This window comes from Phalacrocorax aristotelis, chromosome 2 (genome assembly GCF_949628215.1).
Source record: "Phalacrocorax aristotelis chromosome 2, bGulAri2.1, whole genome shotgun sequence".
Classification (NCBI taxonomy): Eukaryota; Metazoa; Chordata; class Aves; order Suliformes; family Phalacrocoracidae; genus Phalacrocorax; species Phalacrocorax aristotelis.
In genome coordinates, this window is record NC_134277.1 from 90,032,608 (window position 1) to 90,057,446 (window position 24,839).

At 39.3% G+C, this 24,839-nt stretch overlaps 1 protein-coding gene across 4 annotated transcripts in view; it reads right to left on the reverse strand.

Moving 5' to 3' along the window:
* Positions 1-318: 318 nt before the first annotated feature.
* Positions 319-24,839, reverse strand: part of ADCY2 (adenylate cyclase 2) — a 217,751-nt gene continuing 193,230 nt past the window's right edge. For 2 of the 4 annotated variants that reach the window (XM_075084313.1, XM_075084312.1), the window contains 6 exons: positions 19,485-19,643; positions 13,166-13,312; positions 11,913-12,020; positions 9,676-9,790; positions 5,636-5,760; positions 319-1,625 (listed from right to left, as the gene is read on the reverse strand). In XM_075084313.1, coding sequence (XP_074940414.1) covers positions 1,221-1,625; positions 5,636-5,760; positions 9,676-9,790; positions 11,913-12,020; positions 13,166-13,312; positions 19,485-19,643 — 1,059 coding nt within the window. In that variant the 3' untranslated portion in view covers positions 319-1,220. Of the gene's footprint in view, positions 4,323-5,635; positions 5,761-9,675; positions 9,791-11,912; positions 12,021-13,165; positions 13,313-19,484; positions 19,644-24,839 lie in introns of all 4 variants that reach the window. The other 2 variants (XM_075084315.1, XM_075084314.1) reach the window with 2 other exon arrangements.

A 24,839-nucleotide genomic window follows, 5' to 3' on the forward strand; every position in this document is an offset into this window, starting at 1 on the left:
ATCCCAATGGCTACAAATATATTTGAAAAATACTCCATCAGAAAATTTCAAACAATTCTTGGCAGAATCTTTCTTCTGAACAGTGACATCCTACCACATAAAGGGGTTCATATCTTCATAATTGCAAACAGGATTAAAATATCCTTATCTTGCTTTTTGACATACTAAAAAATAAATTGACCTGAATAATTCCTGCCTCTAAATATGAAAATGTTTAAAATTAATACACAGCAAACTTTAGGGTGAACCAGCTAGAATTGATTTATGCACCACTTTTGACAAATCCACACACATCTGAAGTACTTCAAGGAACAAAAATACTTGCTTAATTACATGTTTTATTTAAGGCACATATATCTCATTCTACATTTGTATCCTCCCCAGAGTCACTCCACTATTTTAGACAAGAAAGGAAAAATAAAACTAAGAAGTCCTAGTCTGAAAATTGTTTGGGGTCTACTTGTAAAAAGTGTTGAAGGGTTGTGTCTAGGTCAGGTGAAGGATAATCTGCTATCTGAAAAATTAAAAGTATCTTCATACAGAAGTACAACCAAAAGGAAAACGACATATCAAAGGACAAGGTAATCATTGCTTTTAACAGTAAATCTGCTGCTATATAAAGCATCCTGACAACGTAGCTGATTATTTGTCCTGATACGAGGTTCTGAAAACAAAACAGGACAGACTTTCAACAGCTCTACCCTCAGATGGGCACAGCTGTCACTTTAGAAACGAGCAGGTTGAACTCCTACCTGTGCCTCAGTGGAAAAAAAAAGAAGGTCCATAGATACTTTACAAAACAGAGGAATCACAAAGGAATATAAAGAGAATGAAAAACGCTTTTCACACAGCATAAATGCGATGCTAATGTTCGTTTGTAGAAACAGCAGCTAAATAGCAGTAATTTACAGGTAATCCCAACTAACTTCTGTAGTTAACAAAAATCTCTGCAAGTCCAGTCTTTCTTCCTGTCCCGTGGTCGCCCTGCTTCAATTGGAGCAAAGCACTAATTTTGAAAAAGAAATCCAGCAGGCTCCCCAGGTGTTCCCGCTCGGATTTAATTTTCCTAGACCACAGTGAATCACTGTTATATTGGTCTTTTGGCGCTGCCTCACGGTGTGAAGTACATTTGCATTGTACTTTTGGAAGTCACGTTCTCTGTGGTTCGCTAGCAGACCTATGAACTACGGCACCAACACGGAAGTCGTAGAACTTGAGCCTTACTGTGATGTAGAATATATGGCATCTCCAATACTGGTTTGTATGGTTGCCATAAAGCGTTCCAAGTTACGCACTGATATGTGAGCACTGCCTCCAGTTACTGAGGCAGATGAAATTGCTGCGGGAGAGGAAGAAAGAGGATACAAGAACTCTGGGTGAATCCAGACAGGGGAAAAATAAACCAGCATAAACAGTAGATATAAATGCATTGGAAGACAAAAAGTATTTATTGGATACAAATAGCTTCTCAGCTCTAGAAAGATAATAATAATCGTCAGTAACTGAAGGCTGGAGAGAAGATGGTGTGCACCTTTCGTTGTCTGGGCATCATACCGCGTATATAACCATCTTTTGCCCGCTTTCTTGTTCTTTAGCAGGATTTGGCTGCAAGAATCTGAATGCAACTACAAAATGAGAGAAGAACACCAGTGAAACATGAGTGGTCTGAACAAGGGCATTTGCAACATGCTCTTGGGGGCACGTACATATCTTTCTTTACATTTTATTGGACCAGTCAGTTCACGGCCATTCAAATGTTTTAACGTTTCATGGCTTACAGAAAGATAACATCATTTACCTATTCTAAAAGTCATAGAAACGAGGCTATCAGGTTAGGTACAAGGTTTGCTGCTGATGCCCAAAGTGTGCAAGAATACAAATGAAAAGCAAAATCCTGAAGGTACAGGTTATACCTGAAAGCTGCACATAGATACAACAGTACAATGTAATCAACTTTACATAAAGGGTTTTCATCCACAGTAAGAAATGATTGCTTTGACCTGTGATAACACCAGCATGATTTTAAGGGCCCAGAGTATATTCAAACTCTAAGAGATTTTGTAACTTTTTTTCATTGTTCCTAGGACAAATTTATAGTAAGTGGAGAGGAGGGATTTAGGAGAAGTCTTAACCATAGCTAAGTGATTGCTTGTTTTAGGCAATGACTGGGACATTGTTTCTGCTGCCATGTGAGCTATTTGGAAAGTCTTTCATTGCTCTGGAAAATATTTATCTTGACTTATTAATGAAAAGTAAGAAATCGTAAAGGCAACAAAACATTTTTCATGAGATTTTATTAGAGTGACCACCTATCTATCGTCTTGAGAGTTACTGATCAAAAGTCTCCAGCTCCGGGAGCGATGTCAAGTGTGTTATGTTGGACAGAACTGAAGTAACTTGCATTTTGCTTTCAGACTAACTTAAAGGGATCAAATTTTAGATTGTCTGTTTTACTGCAAATGTAGGCATTTGAAATCCACTGCCATTCCAGTTTGCCAGCAGGCAGATGACTGCTGTGAGTAAATGGTGCCACGATCAGTGAGACTGTGGCCTGATGCCATTTACTTGTGACCCACAATTTTGAGAACTCCTTCTGAAAGGACACCAATGCAATACAAATGTAAATATATGTTTCATGAACGAGAAAGCAGTATACTTTTCACATTTCAATAACATGCCAGAGCTAATAGTGCATACGTTGACTTCTATATTCACACAACATCAGTCAGGAAGAAATCTTGTAAATGCTATTTTTTAAATAGGAGGATTTTATTGATTTTGGTCCTGTTAGGCTGTTATGACCAAAAGAATATGTTAATTTCAAGTACTGATTATAGCAAAGCAAAAATTAATCTTTACTATCTATGCTTAAAAGGAGCATAGATAGTACAAGTCCCTGCTTTTCCACTCTTTCACCTGGCTCATCTATGAAACTCCGCAAGTGTGATACTTTTTAATTCGATGGGATTTAAATTGATGTCAAGTATCCAGAAAATAGCATTTTTTGTATCTTCTGCTCATACTCGTGTCCTGATATATTAGATTATTTTAAATAGCCCATGAAATCCAGCATTGCAAAGGTTAAGTGAAAGGCATGCAAGGGCAAAAGAAGGTGTCAAAGTGCAAAACAAACAAAACGTTTCTTCTCTTGTACAGCTTCTCCTGGCTATTGTTTAAGCATTGCAGGCCAGTTGCAAAGTAGCAACACTGCTACTGTCTCCAGTATCCCCCACTTTGCTTGTGTTTATGGATTTGAGGTAAGTCTTCTTTATCACCTAGGGAGTAAATGACTGCAAAGTGCCTAGGATGCCACCCAAGACTGAAGACAATAGAGGTGATTCAACTTCCAAAAAGCAGTAGCGAATGTAGCAGATATTAGTGACCGAGGCTACTGAGATAGCTGGCCATAGCCTGCCTCAACATCTAACTGCTCAATAAAAAGCAGCAGCGGCAGCAGCAGAGAGGACGCGCAGGTTTAGAGCGACAGAAGCCATGGAAGGAAGCAAAACTAAGAGACAGCAACAGTAAGACAAAGTACATATAAACTTTTAATGAATCAACCTTACAAAAGACAATAGCTTCAAAACATTTGACACGTTTGTACAAAACTATTCCAGCATTGTTAGCTCTCTCTTCAGAAAGAATGCCAGCAAGCCACCCAACGTGTCCCTGGCTATGAGATGCAACTGGTGATCACATCCAAATCATATGTGGACAGAGTAAACTTATTTACAAATACTGTATATTTTAATACCAGATTAGTAGATGCTATTGGGGAGCGACTGTATTTTCCAGAAAACACCATGCATCAGAAAATAGTATGCACCCCTAGCTTTATTGCCTTTTTTTCCCCGCATTTGTCACTAACATCTCTTTTTAGTCCTTTCAGGATGAGTTACCTCCTTTTAATTTCTATTCCTTCTCTTCTTGTCTTTGAATAACAGTGCAAGTTGCAGTACAATCTTCCAGTCCTATAGCGTACATCGCAACTGTCCTTGAACACAGGAATATCAAGGTGCAAAATGATGGCTCATGGGACTATTCTGCAGCCATATTAAAATAAGTGCCACATATCAGAAAATAGCACGCATGTTAAGGGCCAAAATGTAGTTAAAAAGTGCGTGATACTTTCCTGAAAATATGGTATTGATGACACATACTAGCACTCTTCAAGTTGCCACGTTCCCTTGTGAAAGGGATCTTGTCATTTCAGTATGTACAAAGTATGTCTTCAGTTCTCCTTTCCCTTTTACATTTATTATTCCTCTGCAAGTGCTCATGTACCCCAATGTTTGCAGGACATTGTTCGTCTCCTCCGTAACCTGCAACAATACAGTAATACAACCAGCATTGGTAACAGAGCAAAGCAGAATCTTCTTCCGGAGTGTGAAGAGAACATATGTTCCGAACAATTATAAGGGTTTAGTTATAATGCTTATAAGGCCTTTGAGGGTCTCAAGTGAGGTTTGAGCGCTTCAGCTTTCAAATAGTCTGCTGCTGGCTGCCCATTCTAATCGCTTACATCAAGTATCGAATTGGGTATAACCATTTCCGAACCTAGGACTGCAGAGGGCTTCTAGATACACAAATGGCACAAGGGACAACACTCTTCCTTATACACCATTTCTCTCACCTTCAGGAGCTGTTTTGCATTTCAGTAGACCCAAGCTTCCCCATCTTTTTGCAAATACTAAGGCTGCATGAATGAAGTGATAGTGAGACATTAGCATCATCTGTCAGAGCTGCTGTTGCCCGTTTCTCACATAAGCGGCAGTGAACCAAACTTCAGGCCATTTTAGGTGAAAACCCACTAGGACAGGGGTGGTTCAACAGCATCAGTTATCTCAGACCATCCGTGTTTCTTTGTGAAGCAAGTGACTGTTTGTAGATGTCATTGCTATGATATCCCATCTGTTTTCGGTTTTGACCAACAGCTGGTAACTGTACTTTTCCATTCCTTCGTTCTGAATAGTCTCTATCATAGATTGGGAGTGCTCTCAATCGCATGCTGGCATCCCAAAGTGCTAGGCAGCATGCTAGGCGGATACCTAAAATGTGGTCCCTGAATACTGAATCACTGGGAAGTTAGTAAATTGAAGGTCTTTCCTCTACAGGTCTATCTATACAGATAATAATCTAAGAAGATTATTAATCAGCATGGTTCACTAAAAGGGAAGTTTCATGATTGCTTTATGGATTAACTTGATGTACAGCAGTTATGGTGACTTCCTTTAGTTAAAAATAATTAACATCAGGAATGCCCTTCAGAGGTAAGGTAGCTAGTATTTTACGGGTTTAGAAAGTCAAAGAATAGAAATGTGATGTCCCTTAAATCCTCTCTTAATCTAGGCATGCATTTCCAGGCAACCTATGACTTCCTCCGCTGTATTCCTCTGCAGGGTCAAGACAAAGTTTTGACTCTCCTCCTGTTTTCCCTATCATTTTCTTTTAATTCTTTACTTTCCTGCCCAAGGTCTAATTCTTTTCAAACGTACAGATACAGCTGGTAGGTAATTTTTTTCCGTAGGCATCCATAGCTCCAGAACACAGACCTGTTTAGTGTACAAATATATTATGTTTTTTAAGCACCAAACTCAAAGGATTAAGATAATGCTAGCACAAAACCAAGACTTACCTGTATTTTATCTAAGACACCAGTGCTGTCCATCCTGCTGGCCACATTTACTGTATTGCCCCAGATATCATATTGTGGTTTTTGAGCTCCAATTACTCCAGCTATTACAGGTCCATGGTTGATACCTGGAAAACATCAGAACTTAACATTAAAAAAGAAGATCCACCAAACGAGGACGCACAGTGCATCTGGTAACGTATCAAGTCAATGAGCATGGTATTTTGTCCGTGCTGGATCATGAATACAGCAACCAACGGCCTCTTCATAACTGTTTCATCAACTATTTACAACAGGAGGATGTTAGTTACAAAAATGCCAAAAGTTAGTTCATCTAATTTTAGTTTTAGAGCTCCCTCCCCTCCTGAGAAAATGTGATATTTTCAACCATTAATATCCTAATAACCTGCTACTGTCTTTATTAGATAGCATGAGGAACACACTGTGGGAGAGCAGCAGCTTCTGGGAAGACACATATACAGGAATTTAGTTTCATTTCTGCTTGTAGTTGAAAGGACTTCTCCTCTCTGCAATGGTTGACAGCCAAATCAAATTACTTTTACAGTATTCTTTGCTTCTTAAATATAGAATAAACTAATGTGAATGAACTGGAAGGATTTTAAGCCTTGTTCTGAAGGCTGGATTGCCCATAGAATGGTCCTAAATAGCTGCAATATAAATATATGTATCCAAATAACGTGATTAAGCATGGAGTAAGAGTAACAAATTGCTAGCTCTGAAAAGCACACTGTAAGAGTGAAGAACAACATAGTAGAGTCCCTTATTAGACTCTGGGCAATTTCATCTTGCAATCAGTTTGTATCCTATGTAACGTTTGTAAAGGAAGTGAGTTGTACTCTGCTAGTAGGGAAGGAAACCAGGAGGCAAAATCAAAAGTACTATCATTAACCAGCATCAAATAGACTATTTTTGTAACTATACATACCAATGAGCAGGAAAGCCAAGTTAGATCTAGTGAGAAATAAATCCTGGACAAGTGAGTAGTTTGGATTTCTAAAATTATCTCCACATCAGTGGATCGTAACTGACTTGTATTCATTCCTTGACAGAGACCATCACTGCAGATATATCTATGCAGCAAAATGCAAGTGTGATTGTAACATAGGGAGGCATCTCAGAGCTGGCTCATCTATTATGGATCATATATAACATGGCAGCATGGGCTAGCAACCACCCTAGAAGCCCACTTGGAAACCCTGGGAAAAGTGCCCGTCGCAGCTAAATTTAGAGAATTGGGGAAATAAGCAGACCTTACAGGATACCAGCTAGAACCTGATGAGTATTTGTATAAGCACTTCGGATTAAATGCACAAAGGGACTTAGGCCTTGCAACACTCTGCATTCACACCTAAGTCATGGGTGTGTCTTTCTGCTTCATGACATCCAACATGTAGAAAGCACTAGGGACCTAAGAGTGGAATCCACAACTGCCATCTCCTGAGTAGCCCAAGCTGGCTAGTAGGGAATACTGAAGAGACGTGTGTGGCATATGCTCTGCCATGGTCCAGAAATTAGGGCAGGGCAGTGGGACCTTCCTACAAAATACAATGGGCAGGAGGGCTCTTTTTTTTTTCCCCACCCCCTTCCTGCACTGCCACCGCTGATGGTTTGAGTAATACCTCAGGGGCTGGAAAGCCAGTTTCAGATCCCTCCTCCTTCAAGGAGACTTCTACCCATATCTCTTAGGAATGTGTTTTGGCCACCCAGGCATTCTGGGATGTGCAGCTCTATGTCACCCCTGCTACAGCAGGTCTCCTTTGCGTGACACACGTAAATGTTTGTTGGGGAAAGGCTGGAAGAGTAGTACTCTCTGTCCAGGTGAATGCTCTACCAGAGGGTGATACCATCTGCCTCATTCCCTTGTATCCAAAGCGACATTTAATTATTCCATGAAAAGGCAAATACTGTTCAGCAAATACTGTTCAGCAGGACAGACAGAGAATATCTCATTCCAAAGTATCCTACAGGCTCATAGTGTTCTCCAGGCAACAGGAATCCCCATGCTTGAGCAGCCTCAGACAAAAGCAGGAATCAAATCAAGTTCAGCTACAACACAGACAAATGTTCTAACCATGAAGCTGTATGGAAAACATCAAATTGGCCTCTATTCTGTTCTGAAAAAAGCAGTACCTGTGCAAAACTTGCCACAAAAGTGTATCTGAGTTTGTCTAATAAATCAAGCACCTTAGCTAACAGAAGGGGAGGAATACCCTGAAACAGGTGCTCCCCTCCCTTGCCTGACAATGTCAGGGCAGGCTGTGAACCTCCTACGGCACAGCTAGCATTTCAGGCACTCTCAGAAAATGAAGGTTGAGAGCTGAGACCTCTAGTGAGTTGCAACAATTCTGGGGTTAGATGCTGGCTGAGGAGGGCTTTTACAGATGGCAGTTTGGGTTTAAAGCGGGGATTATGTCAGAGCTGGACGCTCAGATGTTTTGGTGGCTCTAATTGCTATAGATATTGGATGCTTTCGTGGTCAGGTGCTGGTGGGAAGTGCAGAATTGAAGTTAAGACAGGAAGTGAAGAACTCAGTGGTGCCTATATTGGATTAAGGTGGCAAAAGTGCCAGTTTGGGGACTGTGCCCCTTTGTAGATTTAATAATTCCTCATTTCATGAAGCAAATGACTCTGACTTCTCTGGAACCTATCGCAAACACTTTAAAAATCACAAGTAGGTATCTTTTTTCCCCCTAGAAATTGTGCTTCATGATCCACACTTTAAAGGAGCCAGTATTGCTTTCGTCGGTTTGCTCTTTACCTGTACTGACACACTCTTTACCTGTACTGACACTGCTGACATAAGTATGTTTGCAAGTATGCGCCATGTGTCACCGATGGCAAGAAGAGAACTTTTATTCTGTACAGAAATACGGTATCTCTACACTTTTTTTTTAAACCCATAAAGCTCTGTAGCACTTTGAGAAGGAAGCATACTTCAGAATTGCTTTGTCATTTTTTTAACTCTAGCAAAGAATACAAAACATACTGGCAAAGGAGTGCTCTCCGGAACACAGGAACATTTCAAGTCAGAAGACAGCAAGTTTTGCCAGTGGGTGGCACTGTGAAATAAACGTGAGAGGAGCAGCCGAAAGGAAAAGCAAGCGGGCACAGCAAGAAAAAAGACAAGACAGGAGAATAACTGTTGGAAATCAAATAATTCTGACATGTTTACAGGATTTATGGGTTTCCAATATTTATTTACTGCTTTCACTTCACACTTTACAAGTTACACATTGCATTTTAAAACTGCTGTGTACTGCTATCAGGAAATAAACATTTTGGAACATATGGTTCTTGACCAGCTCTGAATTAATTTATTTCATCATGCTTTCCATGGCTTACTGCAGCTGCCTATTTCTTTTTTAAAATACCATGATGCACAAGGAGAGGCAATTAGAACCTGAAATATAAGGGGTATCCCTTTCAAATATAAACAACTAGTCATCTTTGCTCTTAATTGCCAATAACCACAGAATAACAAAGAAAAGAAATATCATCCTTTGTCTAACACTGGAAAGGAAAGGGTGCATTTTTGTATGCTTGCTTGAGTTTGGTAGACCTAAAATATCTCAAACTGCAGCCTCACTGGCCCCGTACAGCTCTTGTCCTCCAAAACCATTTATATGGCTTTGTAAAGCCCTGTCTACAGTCTTCTTGTATCCTTTAGTACTGATAAGTTTTAAAAATGTATGCAGTTAAACACCTGCAGAATAATTATTATAGAGTTACTACAAAACAGTTCACAGCCATGGGAAAGTATTTTTCAACCATTCTTTACTTAGGCATACTACACTCTCCCGAGTCCAGCCTTGAAACACACCTTGCCACAAGAGCAGCTACAGTTAATGGGCAATACCATGTACTCTGCCTTTAAACAGGGTGAAGATGGTGCTATTTGCTTTCATGGCCCTTTTGGTCAGCCCTACTAACACTTTAATCAGCTGGTACTTCACACTGAATTCTCCCCCTCCTCCATGACATTCTCGTAAAAATGCTGCGATACATACCTACTCGATACATACCTACTCGTAACTTGAAGTCATTGAATGAATGCTTGTTTATGACATCCAGTTTCGCCACCAAAGCAAATGCAAACTCCACCATGGTTCCTATGTGCATATACTGTCTTTCAGGTTCCTGAATTTAAACAGCCAAACAGACAGAATAAAATAATTTTCCTTAGACTTAGTTGCTGTGAGAATACAACCAAAAATATGCTGAACACTTGAAAGCACTTAAACCCTTAGGCACGTCCTAACGCCAGCAGGCAGCAGAAGAAAAGTAACGCTGAGGATGGTGCCCTGTCTGGCATTAGTTAGATCAAACAATGGCCAATAGACCAGGATGCGTTTTACTTACAGTCAGGCAGTCTAGAGGTGATAGATCCAAAACACGTCGAATCTAATGTTTTAATTGTCAAATAACCGATCAGCTGCTATCTGATCCCACAGACACTCAATGTCTATGCGCACCTAGGATTTGCTCATAAATTTTCTTTGAGTGTCTGCTTCTATTTTATGCCCTTTAACAATAAATAACACTTATGGACAGCCCCACAGAGACTCCTCCCTCTCACTCTTGCACAGCTCAGCACCCTAGTTAATACTTAAGCTCCAGTGAAATTTACAGTTTTAGGAGTTCCTCTACTGATGTCATCTGGTAGATGAGCAGGCACCTCTGAGAACATCTAATACACCTGAAAATGAATAAAATACAAGAGGAAGAGAGGAAGAAGGCAACCCATCCTCTGCCCCCTAATTTACTAGCTCCGAGCTTATACCACTTTTAAAGGCTGTACACAATGTCTCCTCATACATCAACAGCGTAGCCTGATTTCTAAGTACTGGTTTGAGTCTTCTCAGGCTGAGGAGAAAATTGATTTTTGGGTTCCCACAACCCAGGGTAGGACCCTGACAAGAGAATGATTTCATAAGAGATGGACTCACTGATCTCTATGAGAAATGACTGAATCTTCCTAATTTTTTGAGTGACAGAAGAGATGGACAGATGACAACTTTGGAAGATGATTCATAGAGTAGATGCATCAGCCTAAGTGGGACAGCAGTGGTGCTTGCCAGAGCAGCTGTTTAGATGAATGAAACCTGCTTCCTTTGGAGTTCACTCCTAGCTAAGACAGATGGTTTTCTGTTCTGTTGATGTATTCAGACCCCGCCCCCCCCCCCCCCCCTTAGGTGCTTAGTCTTCCTCGGGTGCTTGCTTTAAGCTGGGGATTGTTCCCAGCAGTATGCCTAGCAGTCAGTCACTGCCACACTAGGTAGTGCACTATCTGTGGATATTTGGGCATCTGGACTGAAGGCTGATGAGTTCTGGTGGATTTCTTTGGAAAATCCAAAGATTTGGATTTGGATTGGTGTACTAAATCACCAAAGGAACACTGAAATTTGGATCTCTTGATTCACAGTTTGTGGAAATAACTCAAACAGTAAATTTCTTCCTGTGCACACACTAGTTTTAGTTGTGACTGAGAACTCCTCTATGTCTTCTCATCTCCAGTCTACAGTTCTGCATTTCCTTCATCCCCTTCACCTCCCTGTATTAAATGTCAGAGCTAATTTAAAATAATTATTTTTTTGCCCTCAGGATCCTTAGGGTCTATAGTTCAGGTGTTAATTGCTTCTGTCTAGAATGAACATGGGCTTGGCAAGAGCACATTAATCCTTAGCAGAGAATGTGTTGATTCATAATTGCTGTCTCTCTGTTGCTAATCTGTAGTACTCTAAAAATAACGGCAAAAGGAAAGTTTTTGCTTAAAAGTTATGAATTGCTCCTCTGAACTTCATTTCTACCGAATGCAGTTCCCAATCCTACCCTATTAAATAAACCAGAAACAAAGGAACATGTTCTCAGTGCTGAGCCTTAGGGTTCTGTAAGTGCATGGTTAATACAGCTACTCAGCCCTCCCTGCTTACAATGGAAAATATTCATTCTTGCAGTCTTTTGTACACTCTATAAATCCAGTTCTGCTGGAGCATGTAGGAATAAAATGCTGTATTGTATTTAGAGTGGAAGGCTTGTTTTAGACTTAGCAAATAGAGGTGGCATTTTCAAACTGCAATGTGAAGAACCATAATTCACAGAGACTACTAAACAAAAGTATATACTTGTCTAGTACAATACAATCTACATTAATAAGAAAAAAAACTAGGCCACAACATTACACATAAACTGCAGTTCAATTAACAGAATTTTAGCCTTCATTTGAACATGTTTTTTATTAAGCAGGAACCTTTTCCTGTACCTGACACTGTTCTTGGTTGGGTGTAGCACTCAGTCCTGTTGCTGCCATGTAAGTGCTTCCAATGGTTTTTATCTTTTCAACTCCACTGAACTTTGGCTTTGATAGTAACTGTAAAACAGGGATGGTTATTCATTACTCAGGTCAGCAGCCTTGTTACTCTAACAGCACTCAGAGTTTCAATCCTTAAAACAGTCTCTTAATAGACCCCAAATGGCTTCACAAATATATACAGGATGAAGGATTTAAGGATGGATAAAACAATGGTTACAGCCTCCAAGGAAAGGGGATTTGTCTGCTAAAATACCTTTTTATTGTAAAGAGATTAAATTTATAGTGGTAAGAATAAATCCCACCTTACTGCACATGCAGCTCTTAAAAGTCAGTAGACTTGGAATTCATTTGATACTGGAACTGAGTCACGATGCAAGCCAACAGTTAAGTTTTAAGCAGCTTTCTGAAACTAACCATCTCTTCCAGGCCAGTGGGTGGTCCATGCCAAGGGGACTAAAATCCAAGGATTTTAGTTCATATCCCAGGTTGTTTGAACATTCCAATGTTCTCCAAATGAGTGTGCTGCTAAAATACCCTCTAGAGCTGCAGATCCACAAATTCAGGCTGTACTTTCTGAGTCATGACATGAACTTAATGCCTTTTTCTGGTATCTTCATCACTAATAACCTTCTCTAAGGCAAATAATGATCTCAGTGAGCCCTTTACAGCTGCGTTTTCACAACCTGTCTGCAGTCATACTCTGTACTTGCTTGTAACTGCAGAGAATGGAACAGTAAAACTTATACAATCCTTCGAGTGGCTCATGTATCAACTGATCAATGCTCTGAAAAACGAGGCCAACACAGATCAGGTATAACACAAAGCTGTACCATTTTAGGGGACATACATTTACGTATCTGACTTTAAGCACCAGTATTTAGAAACTAGCTAATACATGGCATGTGACAGCCTCATAAACTGCAGCTAAAGGGCAAAAATTTCTCCATCAGATATACACATAGGATTCTCATTACAGCGAATCAAAAGAAATTGAGTATGTCGTCAGATCAATATCTGATTTATCCCACATAGATGTCTTTTCCTCTAGTAACTGCCTGTAAGTACTTTCCACATGACCATGCACACAAAAGTTCTTTTCTGACAGCTCTTCCGCTTTCCCTTTCAAGTATGTTTGCTTGCAGTTGCATACTCTGGGTTATTAACATGGAAACCATACGTTGATTGTTGTTAGAAGTACATACATCATCGAAGTCAGCAATGATCTCATTTAGCAGCCTGAGACATTCCAAGCCTTCCTTATTAACATCAGATTCTGTGTAAAATTCCTTGAAATCCGGAACAGAGGCAAACATGACACAGACGCAGTCATACGACTGATGATATAGATCCTGCCCAAAAGAAAACACAATAGAGGAAAAAGAACCTGTCATATCCACCTCTAAATAAAAGTTTCCTTATTAATATGCAGTGTCCTGTTTCTGAAAAGGGAGGAGTCGCAGCGGTTGGAATGCCTTAAGACAGTCGTTGGGTATTTTTTGCATTTAGTTGCATTTATTAATTTTAAACAGTGTATAAACCTGTTTGTTGAAGAGGCTCAACATATACAGCTGGAAATATTTTAGTGATTTAAAGTTACCTTTTTTCCTCCTGAACATTAACCCTGTCGACATAAAATGTTCAGTGATTTATTAGGTAGGGCCCATTTCTGAGGTTTCTCATGTAGAGAATTTGGTCTGGCTTGCATGGCTGAAACTATATTTTGCAAAATAATTTCTAATTTATTATTAGCTGTTTCTGCTATTGTAATGACTAGAAAACGGAACCAAAGTCACAAACCCAATGCACTACGAATGCATAGTGCAACACAATCCTGATAGTTCCTAACGTAAAATGACAAGATGCCTAATAGGACAAAATAATTGTCGTTTCTTTTCCATAACAAGGAGCTGAGGCAAAGGGAGAGAAGTCACCTGAACTAAAACTTATTTACGTCAGATTCTCCACTGCCTTCTGTGACCACTGAAATGAGAGCACTTCTGCTCCACAGGAAGATTCTGGCGCTGAAAATGGTCAACCCCTGCCCACCCTTCAGTTTCCTCCCCATTGCCCTTAAACATTAGAGTATCTCTTCTTCCAGGATAAATTCACATCCTGAAAAAAAGGAAAGACAGGCTACTTATTAAACTACTACTTCTAAAAATATCAATATCTATACACAAAGGCAACCACAGCAATGAAAGATGCTGTAAGCTACTATGAAGTCAAATTCTATTCAAGTTGTTATTTGAGTAAAACAAGGATTTCAATACTCATGTGAATAAGGTGAATAGGATTTGTTCTGTGATTTCTAGAAGCATCAGATATTATTTTCCTTTTTCCTTGTCAAAGCTTTTTTCTGCAGTTTCACTGGCAGTACGTTTCTGTTTTGAAGGAGTGTGGCGTGTCTCTCCACAGATGTGTACAGACATAGTGAATCTCTATTGGTGATGTTGACTGCCTCATCCCAGAGCAAGTGTGAGGGAAGTTTCTGGGCAAACATGAAAATAATGGCAGACAGGGAGCAACACAGGCAGCTGGAAGAGGTAGATGATTTTTTACTAAATTGCTACTATAATAATAGTATTACTGTTAATATTATATTACAATATTTCTAGAATATTATAATACTAGTATTATAATAATATTACTATTTCTGAGGATTCTACAACCAGAGCATCACTGATGCTGCACAACGCCTCTGTGCAGTAAGGATGGAATATATCGTTGCAATTCACCATTATTATTTATATTCTTAAAGCCGAGCTGGTTAAAATTGCCCATCTGTACCTGACATCCAGCTTACAGCCATATATACAAAACCAGTATCACTTTAAAGTGACCTGATTGTGCAAATGAAAAGCAACTAAACAAAACGTCCAAGCTGATGAGTTCACTGTCAGATTGCTACTACACTTCAAAGGCGTTCTGGATCTTTTTTGTCCTCTTGTCCAGAGAGTTTTTCATGAAGAACCAATAATGTGATAATATTTTTCTGCCGTCTATTTTATCCATCTCCATAGACACCAAGGGAACCCCTCTGGCTGGATGATGTCAAATGAATTTAGGCAAATTAAGCATCTGACTGAAGTATTTAATTTGAGAGCAGTTATCCTATGTGTCCTATATTGTCAGTACTGCAGATGTGCCTATCTGGAAGGTAATTTTAAGGCTATATGGGCAGAATCACCTCAGATAGTGTTTCCCTCTTTCAGTCAGTTATGAAAAAAAGCTTAAGAGGCAATTTTTCCTAATGTAGGCACTCGAGATGAGTGCCTGAAACCATACAGGAGGACTCTGACTCTTAAGAAATTCAGAAGCTCAAGCCCAAAATGACCTCTCTTTGCTCCAGTCTCTCATACTTAAAACCAGGTCCACTCTGGTATACTGCCGTGACATACGCTGGCAGCTGTCCTGAGTATGTACGCACCTAGACTTGGTGCAGATATACTCAAACTAGTTTGAAATTAGTTAAGTGGAGCCATAAAAGATAATTAACAGGCTCTCTCCTCAAAAGTTTAGCTTTTGCAGTCTGCATTTTGCTTTACAAATACCTACTTCAAATTTACCTCAGTCGTGTCTACACAGAAGCTACAGTAACATTTGCATATAAACATACTAACAGGTTAAGATCTGATGTGCTGAGAGCTTTCCATAGGCAAATTAGCAGAATAGGTACAGAGATTACATTCTGTGGTTAACTCAGCTTTCCTCCTATTTCCTCAAGTCACCTTCCCTGTAACTTAATTTCAATTTTGGGTGAAGGAATTCAGGTCACACACATGGTGCTCATTATTAAAGAGGACTGCATTAAAAATATAGGGCCTTGGTAATACAGAAAGGGAAATTCACAGTGTTATACAAAAGACTGGAGGGAGACACAAGAGTATTTATAACAGAATGTAGATAATTAATACTCAAAACATGGATTATTACACATACTTTTGAAACTTGATCTGACAAAACAAACATGCTGTATACATCTGCGAGTATTAAAAAAAAAATTGTTCATGCTCCTACCAGCTTGAAAAATCCATTAAGTTAAATCCAGCCAAAATAATAGTATAGTTAAAATTAATATTAATATAAAATTCTATTGTCCTAGAGGTTGTTAATTAGTAAAAAAAGTTGTTTTAATTTACCAGATAAACATTACATAGCAGCTGTTTTATTTGCTTTATTGAATCCTGCTGATTTTGCCTCCTGAGAATGTAAATCGTGCCAGAATTACACTACTTATGAGATATTGGTTGTAAAGTTTGTGAAACAGACAAAATCTAGGCCCAGAGGTGATACTGGGACAGTGCCGTATCTGAAATAGTACATAGAAACTCACACCCTATAAAGGTTTATTTGAGAATATAACTTCAAGTCATAAGAATACAGGTCTGTTAGGAGCTACAACTGAAGCCTTACAGGAAAAGGAGACCAATTATACAGTGCTGCAGGCTTATGATATGGCTGAATAATATGAAGCAGAGATGGTAAAAGATGGATTCATTTTACCATCTCATAATACAGGAACCAGAAGATAAATAGAACATTTTAAAGTAGAATAAGGAAAAATATTTTACATAAGAGATATATAAATGTATATGTCATTGCTATTCAACAACACGAAAGACAAGAGTTTGTGATATGCTGAAGCTCAGCAACAGTGTCCTATTTCTCTTTCTTCCCCTCTAATACTGGGGCAATATCCATCCCCAACAGTGCTCCATAGCACAGTACCAGTGTGGGAACAACAACAAATGCACAGAATACACAGAATCGTATAGGTTGGAAAAGACCTTTGAGATCATCGAGCCCAACCGTAAACCTAACACTGCCAGTTCACCACTAAATCTGTCTCTAAGCACCACATCCACACACCTTTTAAATACCTCCAGGAATGGTGACTCAACCGCTTCCCTGGGCAGCCTGTTCCAATCCCTGACAACCCTTTCAGTGAAGTAGTATTTCCTAATATCCAGTCTAAATGGAACTGTTTATAACCAGAGAAGTAGTAATTTTGGTTGCCACAATAAATGTCAGAGAATTTTAAGGTGGCATTCCCAGCTAGTTTATTTTGACCATACATAATAATAAAGGCTGTAGCAATTGGGTGTTTTAATTTTCCTACCAGTACTTCTCTTGAAACAGTACTCTCCGAAATGTTTAATCAGAAAATTAGATGCACTACCCTTCCAGAAAGGAATGGCTTTGCATCTTTCAATAACAACAAAAAAAATCATGCAGTCAATACCCCCTTTTTTTTCCCCCGTTGATAACATCTGAATTTCTGCTGGTTGGCTCTCTTTACTGTCCCCTCTTCTTCTCAGTGCCTCAAGACCTTCTGGGGAGGCAAACTGGTCCCATTCTACCTCATGGAAGGGTATAGTGGTCAGCTTCTCTGGGGCAGAATTTCTGCTGGGTGCTGGCTCCATTCTGCAGCTGAATGAAACAGGATTCCTCTTGCTCAGTAATGCGCCTGCCAATTAGCTTGCAGCACAGAAGCTCCTGAGTACTTTTTGCTAATAGGGGATCTGGATGCTAACAGCATAAAGGAAAAGGCTGCACGAGCCAGGTGCAGATATATTTAATCCTGGCCCCACTTCCTGCTTTTTGTTTCGTATTTATTCCTGTCTTTCTCTCTCTCGGCTACAAAGTACCCTGTTTGGTACCCAGCATGCAGACTCAAAGTACAAACCCAGTTCCAGAGGTTCCGGTAAAGTAAACAAACCTTTATTACAGTTTACTCTGAAGTAACTTTGCTTTTACGATATCAGCATTAGTCAATGTGTATCCTGTTATGAAAAAACCTTTGCTGGTCATCTACAAGTACAGTCCTACTACTCCCAGTTAGCATTGATCCACTCATTTTCCCCCTTTCATTCCTGCTGCCTGCTCTTCAGCAGCATACTTTGTCTCCCATTTTCTCCATAGAGCTGCATGCATAAAATTCTAAGAGAAGTAGTATTCTGAAACAGACTATTCATCCATTAGATTAATTTTCATCTCAAAATCTGGTTTAAACAGAAAAGAATATACATAAAACCATACTAACATGAATGTTCGCAACTGAGGAAAATGTGGACAAATATCAATTTACCTGTTTACCTAAATCTCCACACAAAGAAAACAAAGACTTGATCTGACCTAACATATTCTTAAGTGTGTACACATACAAAATGTCCCTTAAGGCTCAACACATCCTTGCTGACAGTGAAACGAATCTGTAGACTTGACAGATTCTTATATTCTTGAACATTTCCAGGTATTTGAAAGGTTCTTCCCTCTTTGAAAACTGTGTTTAAAGATAAACAAAAAAAGAAACAACTCAAGATTTTTTTTTAAAGGGATGTTGCTAAAATTATGTAAAATCATTTTTACTTCAGCTGACATGATAGATTGGAGAGCTCAGCACATTACAATTTCTGATCTTTACTAAATTTACTAAAGCTCGCTCCAACCTAAGAATCTTGAGGTGTGACAATATAAATCCAGTTGCCAATACAAAGGTGAGCAGATGGTGTTGCTCTGCTGGGGAACCGAGATGGAATAGCACATAAATGAGAAAGCAATCTCCTGATGGTTTGCTGTGTTTAATGCCTGAACTGAGAGGTGGAGCTAAGCCAACCTGGCTTCCAGCCAAGATCTTCACTGGATTCAAAGGAACCCCACAGCAGTTTTAATTTGACATTAGCTACCAAATGAATATTTGCAGGTAGTACTAAAGTCCTGATATGATGTATTGATTAGTACTGCTTAATGCAAACACAGTGAAAGGGGAGATGCCCTTTTTGACTCAGGAGATCAAAAATGAATCCCTAACGCTGCCCTCTCCCTTCTTTTGTCAGTTTTGGAACAATTATTTGGTATGCACAAGTAATTCAAATAATTGCATGTAAGATCTCTAGAACTGCTACTGTCTCTAAATGCTTTTATTTTTTCATCCTTTTTTGCTTTATTAAAACTCTAAAGCAATATTAGGAGCAGATCTAATTTCCACCAAAGTCAACAGGGGACTTTTGGTTGACTTTTCTGGTGCTTGGATTAAGTCCATAAGCAGCGAGTAAACAGGTAATTCAGTGTTCAGAACCATTTTCCAGAATTAAATAGCTGCTGTTTCAGGAAAAGTTAAATTTTCATTCCAGTAAGCAAGGTCTCCAGTCACCAGAAGAAAATTCAGAACTTGGATGCAGCTCCACTCTGATCACAGAGAAAAAAAGTGTGTGAATGCATATGATTTACATTTAAATCCATGTTGATTCAACCATCCCCTTCTTCCTCCTCACCCTTTTTTCCCCTCCTTTGAGAGGCAAAGTGCATTGCCACTCAATATAATTTCACATTGTTTATTTCAAGGTACTAAGGTGCATTGAGTGCTGTAAAGCAAACCTTTCAGGTAGGTAAGGGGGGGAATGAAAGTGACTGTAAATCTATAATCTCACTGCATGGACCTACTGTTCAAATCAGCATTAAGTGGTATTTCTAGGATACGCTGCTTTCTTACAGAGCAGAGGATATACAGAGATGGCTGACCTCATTCTTCAGGTTCCTTGCCAAGAAGTGTTCAGCTACGTGGGCTGGAAGCACATTCTCCAGAAGCACTCGGTTTAGGTTCTCCATGGTTTCAATCTCTTCCCGCTCTTTTTTGAACTTGTTCTTCCACAGGAAGTCTAACCTACAGTAATATTCATTCTGTTACAAGAGGACACAGAGGTAAAGAAACAATAGGCATCTTGTCCTGCTGGAATACAGGTTTAAGAGACAAAATAAGCACAGTACACCACCCCTACAAGGCTATTTGAGCACTCATGTACTGTTCCAGATCCCACAGAAATCAAACCCCAAGCACGCACTATGTGACATACATTTCATCAAACCTATAAGCCCCACCCCCAACAAAAAGGCCCAGAAGAAGGTGCAGAAAAGAAAAAAAAAGTTGCAAGGTCTCTTAAACAATGGAAGATTTATTTATTTACTCTCAGGCTTCGGTAGAAATTCATTCCAGAAATCAAACACTGCTATGAAAACAATTTACAGTTTTGCAGCTTAATATGATGTCTTATTTATCTGAAGTGTAGAATTCCACTTAAAATAATGGGCATTTCAGGAAGACCCTAACTTTTACCAGCTTGAACTTATGTCATGCAATCAGTTTGGTAAAAAGTGGGCAGTACAAGAAAAAACAGCCTATTGATATAATATGCATTCAGTTTACCAAATCATTAACAGATTATCAAAAATGGCCCAGTCAGTTGGGCCAAGCCAGTTTTGGTTTTGTTGGATTTTTTTTGTTTGGTTGGGTTTCTTAAACTGCTTTCTATAATACTTTATCCTTCTTTTCTTTTTGTCCCAGAGTTTTCATAATTGTTTTTTAACATCCCCAATAATAACAATAACTGGAACTGTATGGAAATGTATAACATTCTTGGAATATCAGTACTTTTGGAGATTGAATGTCATTAAAAAGATGTTGAAAAATGAATAAAAATACATTTTTGTGGAGGTGTCTCTAGTTCTTTTCAATATTATTAATGTTTGGTTGCAAATTCTATGGCATTATTTCGACTGTAAAGCCTCCAATGGCCTGGCTATTTCATTTGAGCTGATATAAACCAAGAGCTATTTCAGTGCAGTCCAATGGTTTAACGCCATCATGCAGCCTCAGTGAAGACTATGTTATTAACGAGGAGAACATGATTATAATGACAACCTTAATACAGGAAAACCTAAAAATGCTAGCTAGTATTATTAGCAGTCAGTAAGCATTCACATCAAAATGAGGGTAGTCCTTCTGACTGGAGAGTGGCTGTCATTGCTCAAAATGATTCATAGATATTTTGTTGAGGTAACAGCCAAAGCTAGAGTAGCAAGTTGAAATGAGATGGTACTAAAATGATTTGACAAGCTTTTAAATAAGTATATTGCATATTTATACACCGAAGTTCCCCACATAGATGATAAATTCAAATGCCACCAATGCTATTCATGCAGAAAATATCCAATAAAAACCTGGGATGTCAAAATCATTTGCATAAATTGACAAAAGTAAACTGGATGCCTGGCATAAAACTGGAATGAGGTATCCATACATTGTACCAACTTTGTACTGAAAAGAAAAGGTTCCAGATAAGCTGAAATCTTCAAAAAGATGTATTTATTCTGTAAAAGCTAGTATTAAACAGAAAATGTATTTACCGCTTTATTATTTATTGAATGAAATTTAGGCTGCCACAAAAATGGCAGAGAACTCAGAAATCAGAGAAAATAAAGCATAATGGATGTTACAACTTGCTTTGAAATGAAAAAAAGTCAATTTATCATATTTCAAAATGCCTATTCAGACTTTTGAAAACAAAAAGGACTACCTTATTAAAACTTACTTTAAATTGGGGGTGGGTGGGTGGTTTATTTGTATGATCTAGCCAATTTAGTATATACGTCATTAAAGATCCTGTTCAATCTTTGTAGACTTGCAGTAATATGAAAACCACGATTGTTTAGTTTACATATTATCTCCAGAACCTTTTCAAACATATCAGAATGAAAATATGTCAGACGGCCCTTATACATCTGCAGGCACAATATCCTTGACATACAACATTTTCCTTCTTCACCTTATACTGCTTTACTTGACAGCACTTCCCAGTGGGTGAGCAGAGTGGGACGCCCAGGGAGGCATGAAGGACACTGCGTTCTTCTGGGCAGAGCAATTGGCTTCTTCTACAAGAAGAGACTACCATGCGTCTGTGCAAGGCCATGCAATGCAACCCCAGAGGTTCAAATCAGTGGTAACTTCTTTGGCAAGAGCAGTTAAGTGCAACAAGAACTGATTCATGTTTCATTGATTGCCCAGAGATGGGTCTATCTATATTTCTAAATTCTACAGGACACTCACCTGGGTCTGTTTTCAATATTTGCCTGAGTGAGGCAATGAACTAATTCTCCTCACTGAAAGAATGTCACATAGAAAGTCAAAATAAACAGGTCAAGAGTAGCTGCCTATGCTGTGGGTGTCTACGGCCAGGGTAGATGAATGCTATAGCATTCAGCGAAGAGGCAGCAAAGGCAGCACTAAAGCAGGTAAGGTCACTAGAAATTAAACCTGGGTTTTCATTCAGGTGAGGGAGCTAAGGAGATTCCACCTCACAGCCATTACTTACAGACAGCAAGTCTAAGAACCTGTCTCAACATGGAGCATCAGCAGAGGATATCTTAGAACACATTAATAAGTTGATCAACAAGAAGTAGTCAGCTCTAAGGAAACCAAAATGAAAAGCTGCTGGTCTGAAACTTGTGGTGGATAGCCTGATCATTGAAAACAGCCACAGTGTCCGAGAACTGACAAATGGTAAGGATATAATGCAAATCTTTGGAAAAGGACTGGGGTGACCTTGGGAACAATACAGCAAGGTACTTTGGAAAAAAACTATGTTAGGGAAAAGAGCCATTAGAAATATTAGCTAAAGCTGATACAATGAGGAAGAGTTGACACCTCTTTTGTAAACCTGCCTCCATCTGTTACAAAGAAATCAATGGGCATGTGAATAGGAGGAGTGGTCTGAAAAAAGTTTTATTGAATTCTTTCAGAAGAAGCTCTTGGAAAGACTAGATGATTTAAGAAGAGGTGGATCCTCTCACAGAATAAGAGCTCACTAAAAAACAGAACAGGGACTGAAAATAAACAGTTTTCATGGCTGAGGGAAGTTGCCATAAACATCTGGGCAGTAAAACGGCCAATGAAGTTTAGCGTTGATAAACACAATATAAGCAATCATGGGAAAACCAAAATATTCACCTAGTCTACAAAGTAATGGTATATGTGTAACTTTAGGTACTGATGAGAAAGGAATTCACAGGCTATGTCATTACTGGTAATTCAGACTGGGCCATAAGAGAGATTTAATGCTCAATAGTGTTTAAATGTGAGCACACTCCTTACACAGTCTAGCTCATAGCAATCTACATTCTCCTGGGCAATGCGCACCCTGGGCAGGGTGCAAGAGTCACCATTCTCAACATATCGTCTGCCTGCTGCCAGCCTATTTTCAAATAACTCCCAACAGCATGCACGCCGAATGAAATGCGTCACTTGGTCTCAGTGCCAAGGAATGGTTGTAGTCTACACTGGCATGACCACTAAACGCAGTTCTACTTTCTCCACCTCACTTCTGGCTGCTCACTCCCATCCTGTGCTCATTCTTTTGGCACAAGCACTGCTGCAGCCACACCATAAAACCAAATCAGGAAATAGATCTGGCTGAAAACCAACCATTTTTTCCAGGGTTAATTTTTAAGCCAGATCATTTCCCTATTTGACCCACTATACCGCTCCATAGGCAGCTGTGCCAGTACAAATGAGGAGATACAAGGATAAGAATGAGTAGCTGAGGGAAGGCCGCCTTCTTTCAGTAGGGCTGCTGGTTGTGCAGCTAAAAGTGTTAGTTGAATCTGAGAATTATGTTGACTCATATATCATCTAATGATATACTAGCTCTCCCTCTCTTCAAGCCTGTTCAACCAGAGACACACATTCCCCCTCCTGCTTTTGCATCAGGACAGGCATCTCTCTGACCAGTGGTGAGCAGGTTTACAGAGCTAGGCTTGTAGGAAACCATGCACTTTTTGCTTAGATGAACTTTCTGGTTACTCACTCTGGGGACAGAGGAGCACCAATGGCAGCTTAAGAGAAATGGAAAGAACACCCTTTTCATCAGTGGCTATTATCTTTAGCATTGTTAAAATAATCAGATAGTAGAAGAAGATAAAAGACATGTTATTATCTGCAAAGTAGAAAAATGCAATAGCAAACAGAAAGTGCTTTCTCTGAAGCAGAGAATACTTTGCCTACACTGCCAAGATGTCTTGACAGTGTCCTGCAAGTACCTCTCAATGAAAGTAGCAAGCAGAAAGTTTAAAACCAAACAAGAAGACGGACACTTTCACATGACTTTATCAAATTTTGAAATTCATTATCAGACAATGTTGGGAATACCAGGAAGAAAAAATGGCTTAACAAGGGATCAGACAGTATAACAGAAAGCAGAGCAACCAAAAGCTATTAAATGTTGCCACAGAAATGCTGACTGGCAGAAGGTGGGAAGCATATGTCCCTGGAAGGGTTGCTCTATGCAGGTTCACTTCCTCCCCTATTCTCTTCCAAAGTATTTGCTACCAGTCACTATCACTAATAGTAACTTTAAAAAGCAGGTCTTATGACAGGTATGTATTAAAATTAGTTCGTAACATTTTCTAGTTATCATTTAGACTTTGCTTGAGAGTGTTTGAAAACACAGAGGATTTTTTTCTCCTTCTTTAAGAGAGAATAAATCAGCAGAAAAATCAAAGGCAACAGACTGAAGAGCCACAAACAAGTGGTGTAATGACATGGACCCTCGACGTACAGTTCTGTAAACAAAGACTTTTGCCATTACAGGACGATTTTCAGTTGGTGTGACAGGGAATGACAGACACACACTGTTGCTGTATGCAAAACAAACTTTCTTGTTGACATGACTGAACCCACAAAGAAATACTCTCCTTGTCCAGTGAACATGATATTCCTTCTCTCCTTTTTTCTTGGTGCTGCACCCACCACCTCCATCTGACACCTTGGTTGACAGGGACTAAAGGTTCTCAACTTGTGCAACAGAGTATTTATCCCTCTTTCCGAGTGGAAGTAGCTGTGCTCCAGCCCCACTCTCTGCAACCACCATCAAATGAGCAAACTAATACAGTTCTGGCAGCAAGGCAGATGAAGAATGTTATTTCTAACTCAAGAAGGATGTTCCCTACTACAGCAAATACCAGAGAAGCTGCCAGATAAGAATTTTTTGTCTAGTAGCCTGCAGGGCCTCCTCGGCAATTTAAATGACAGTCATTATGTTTTGG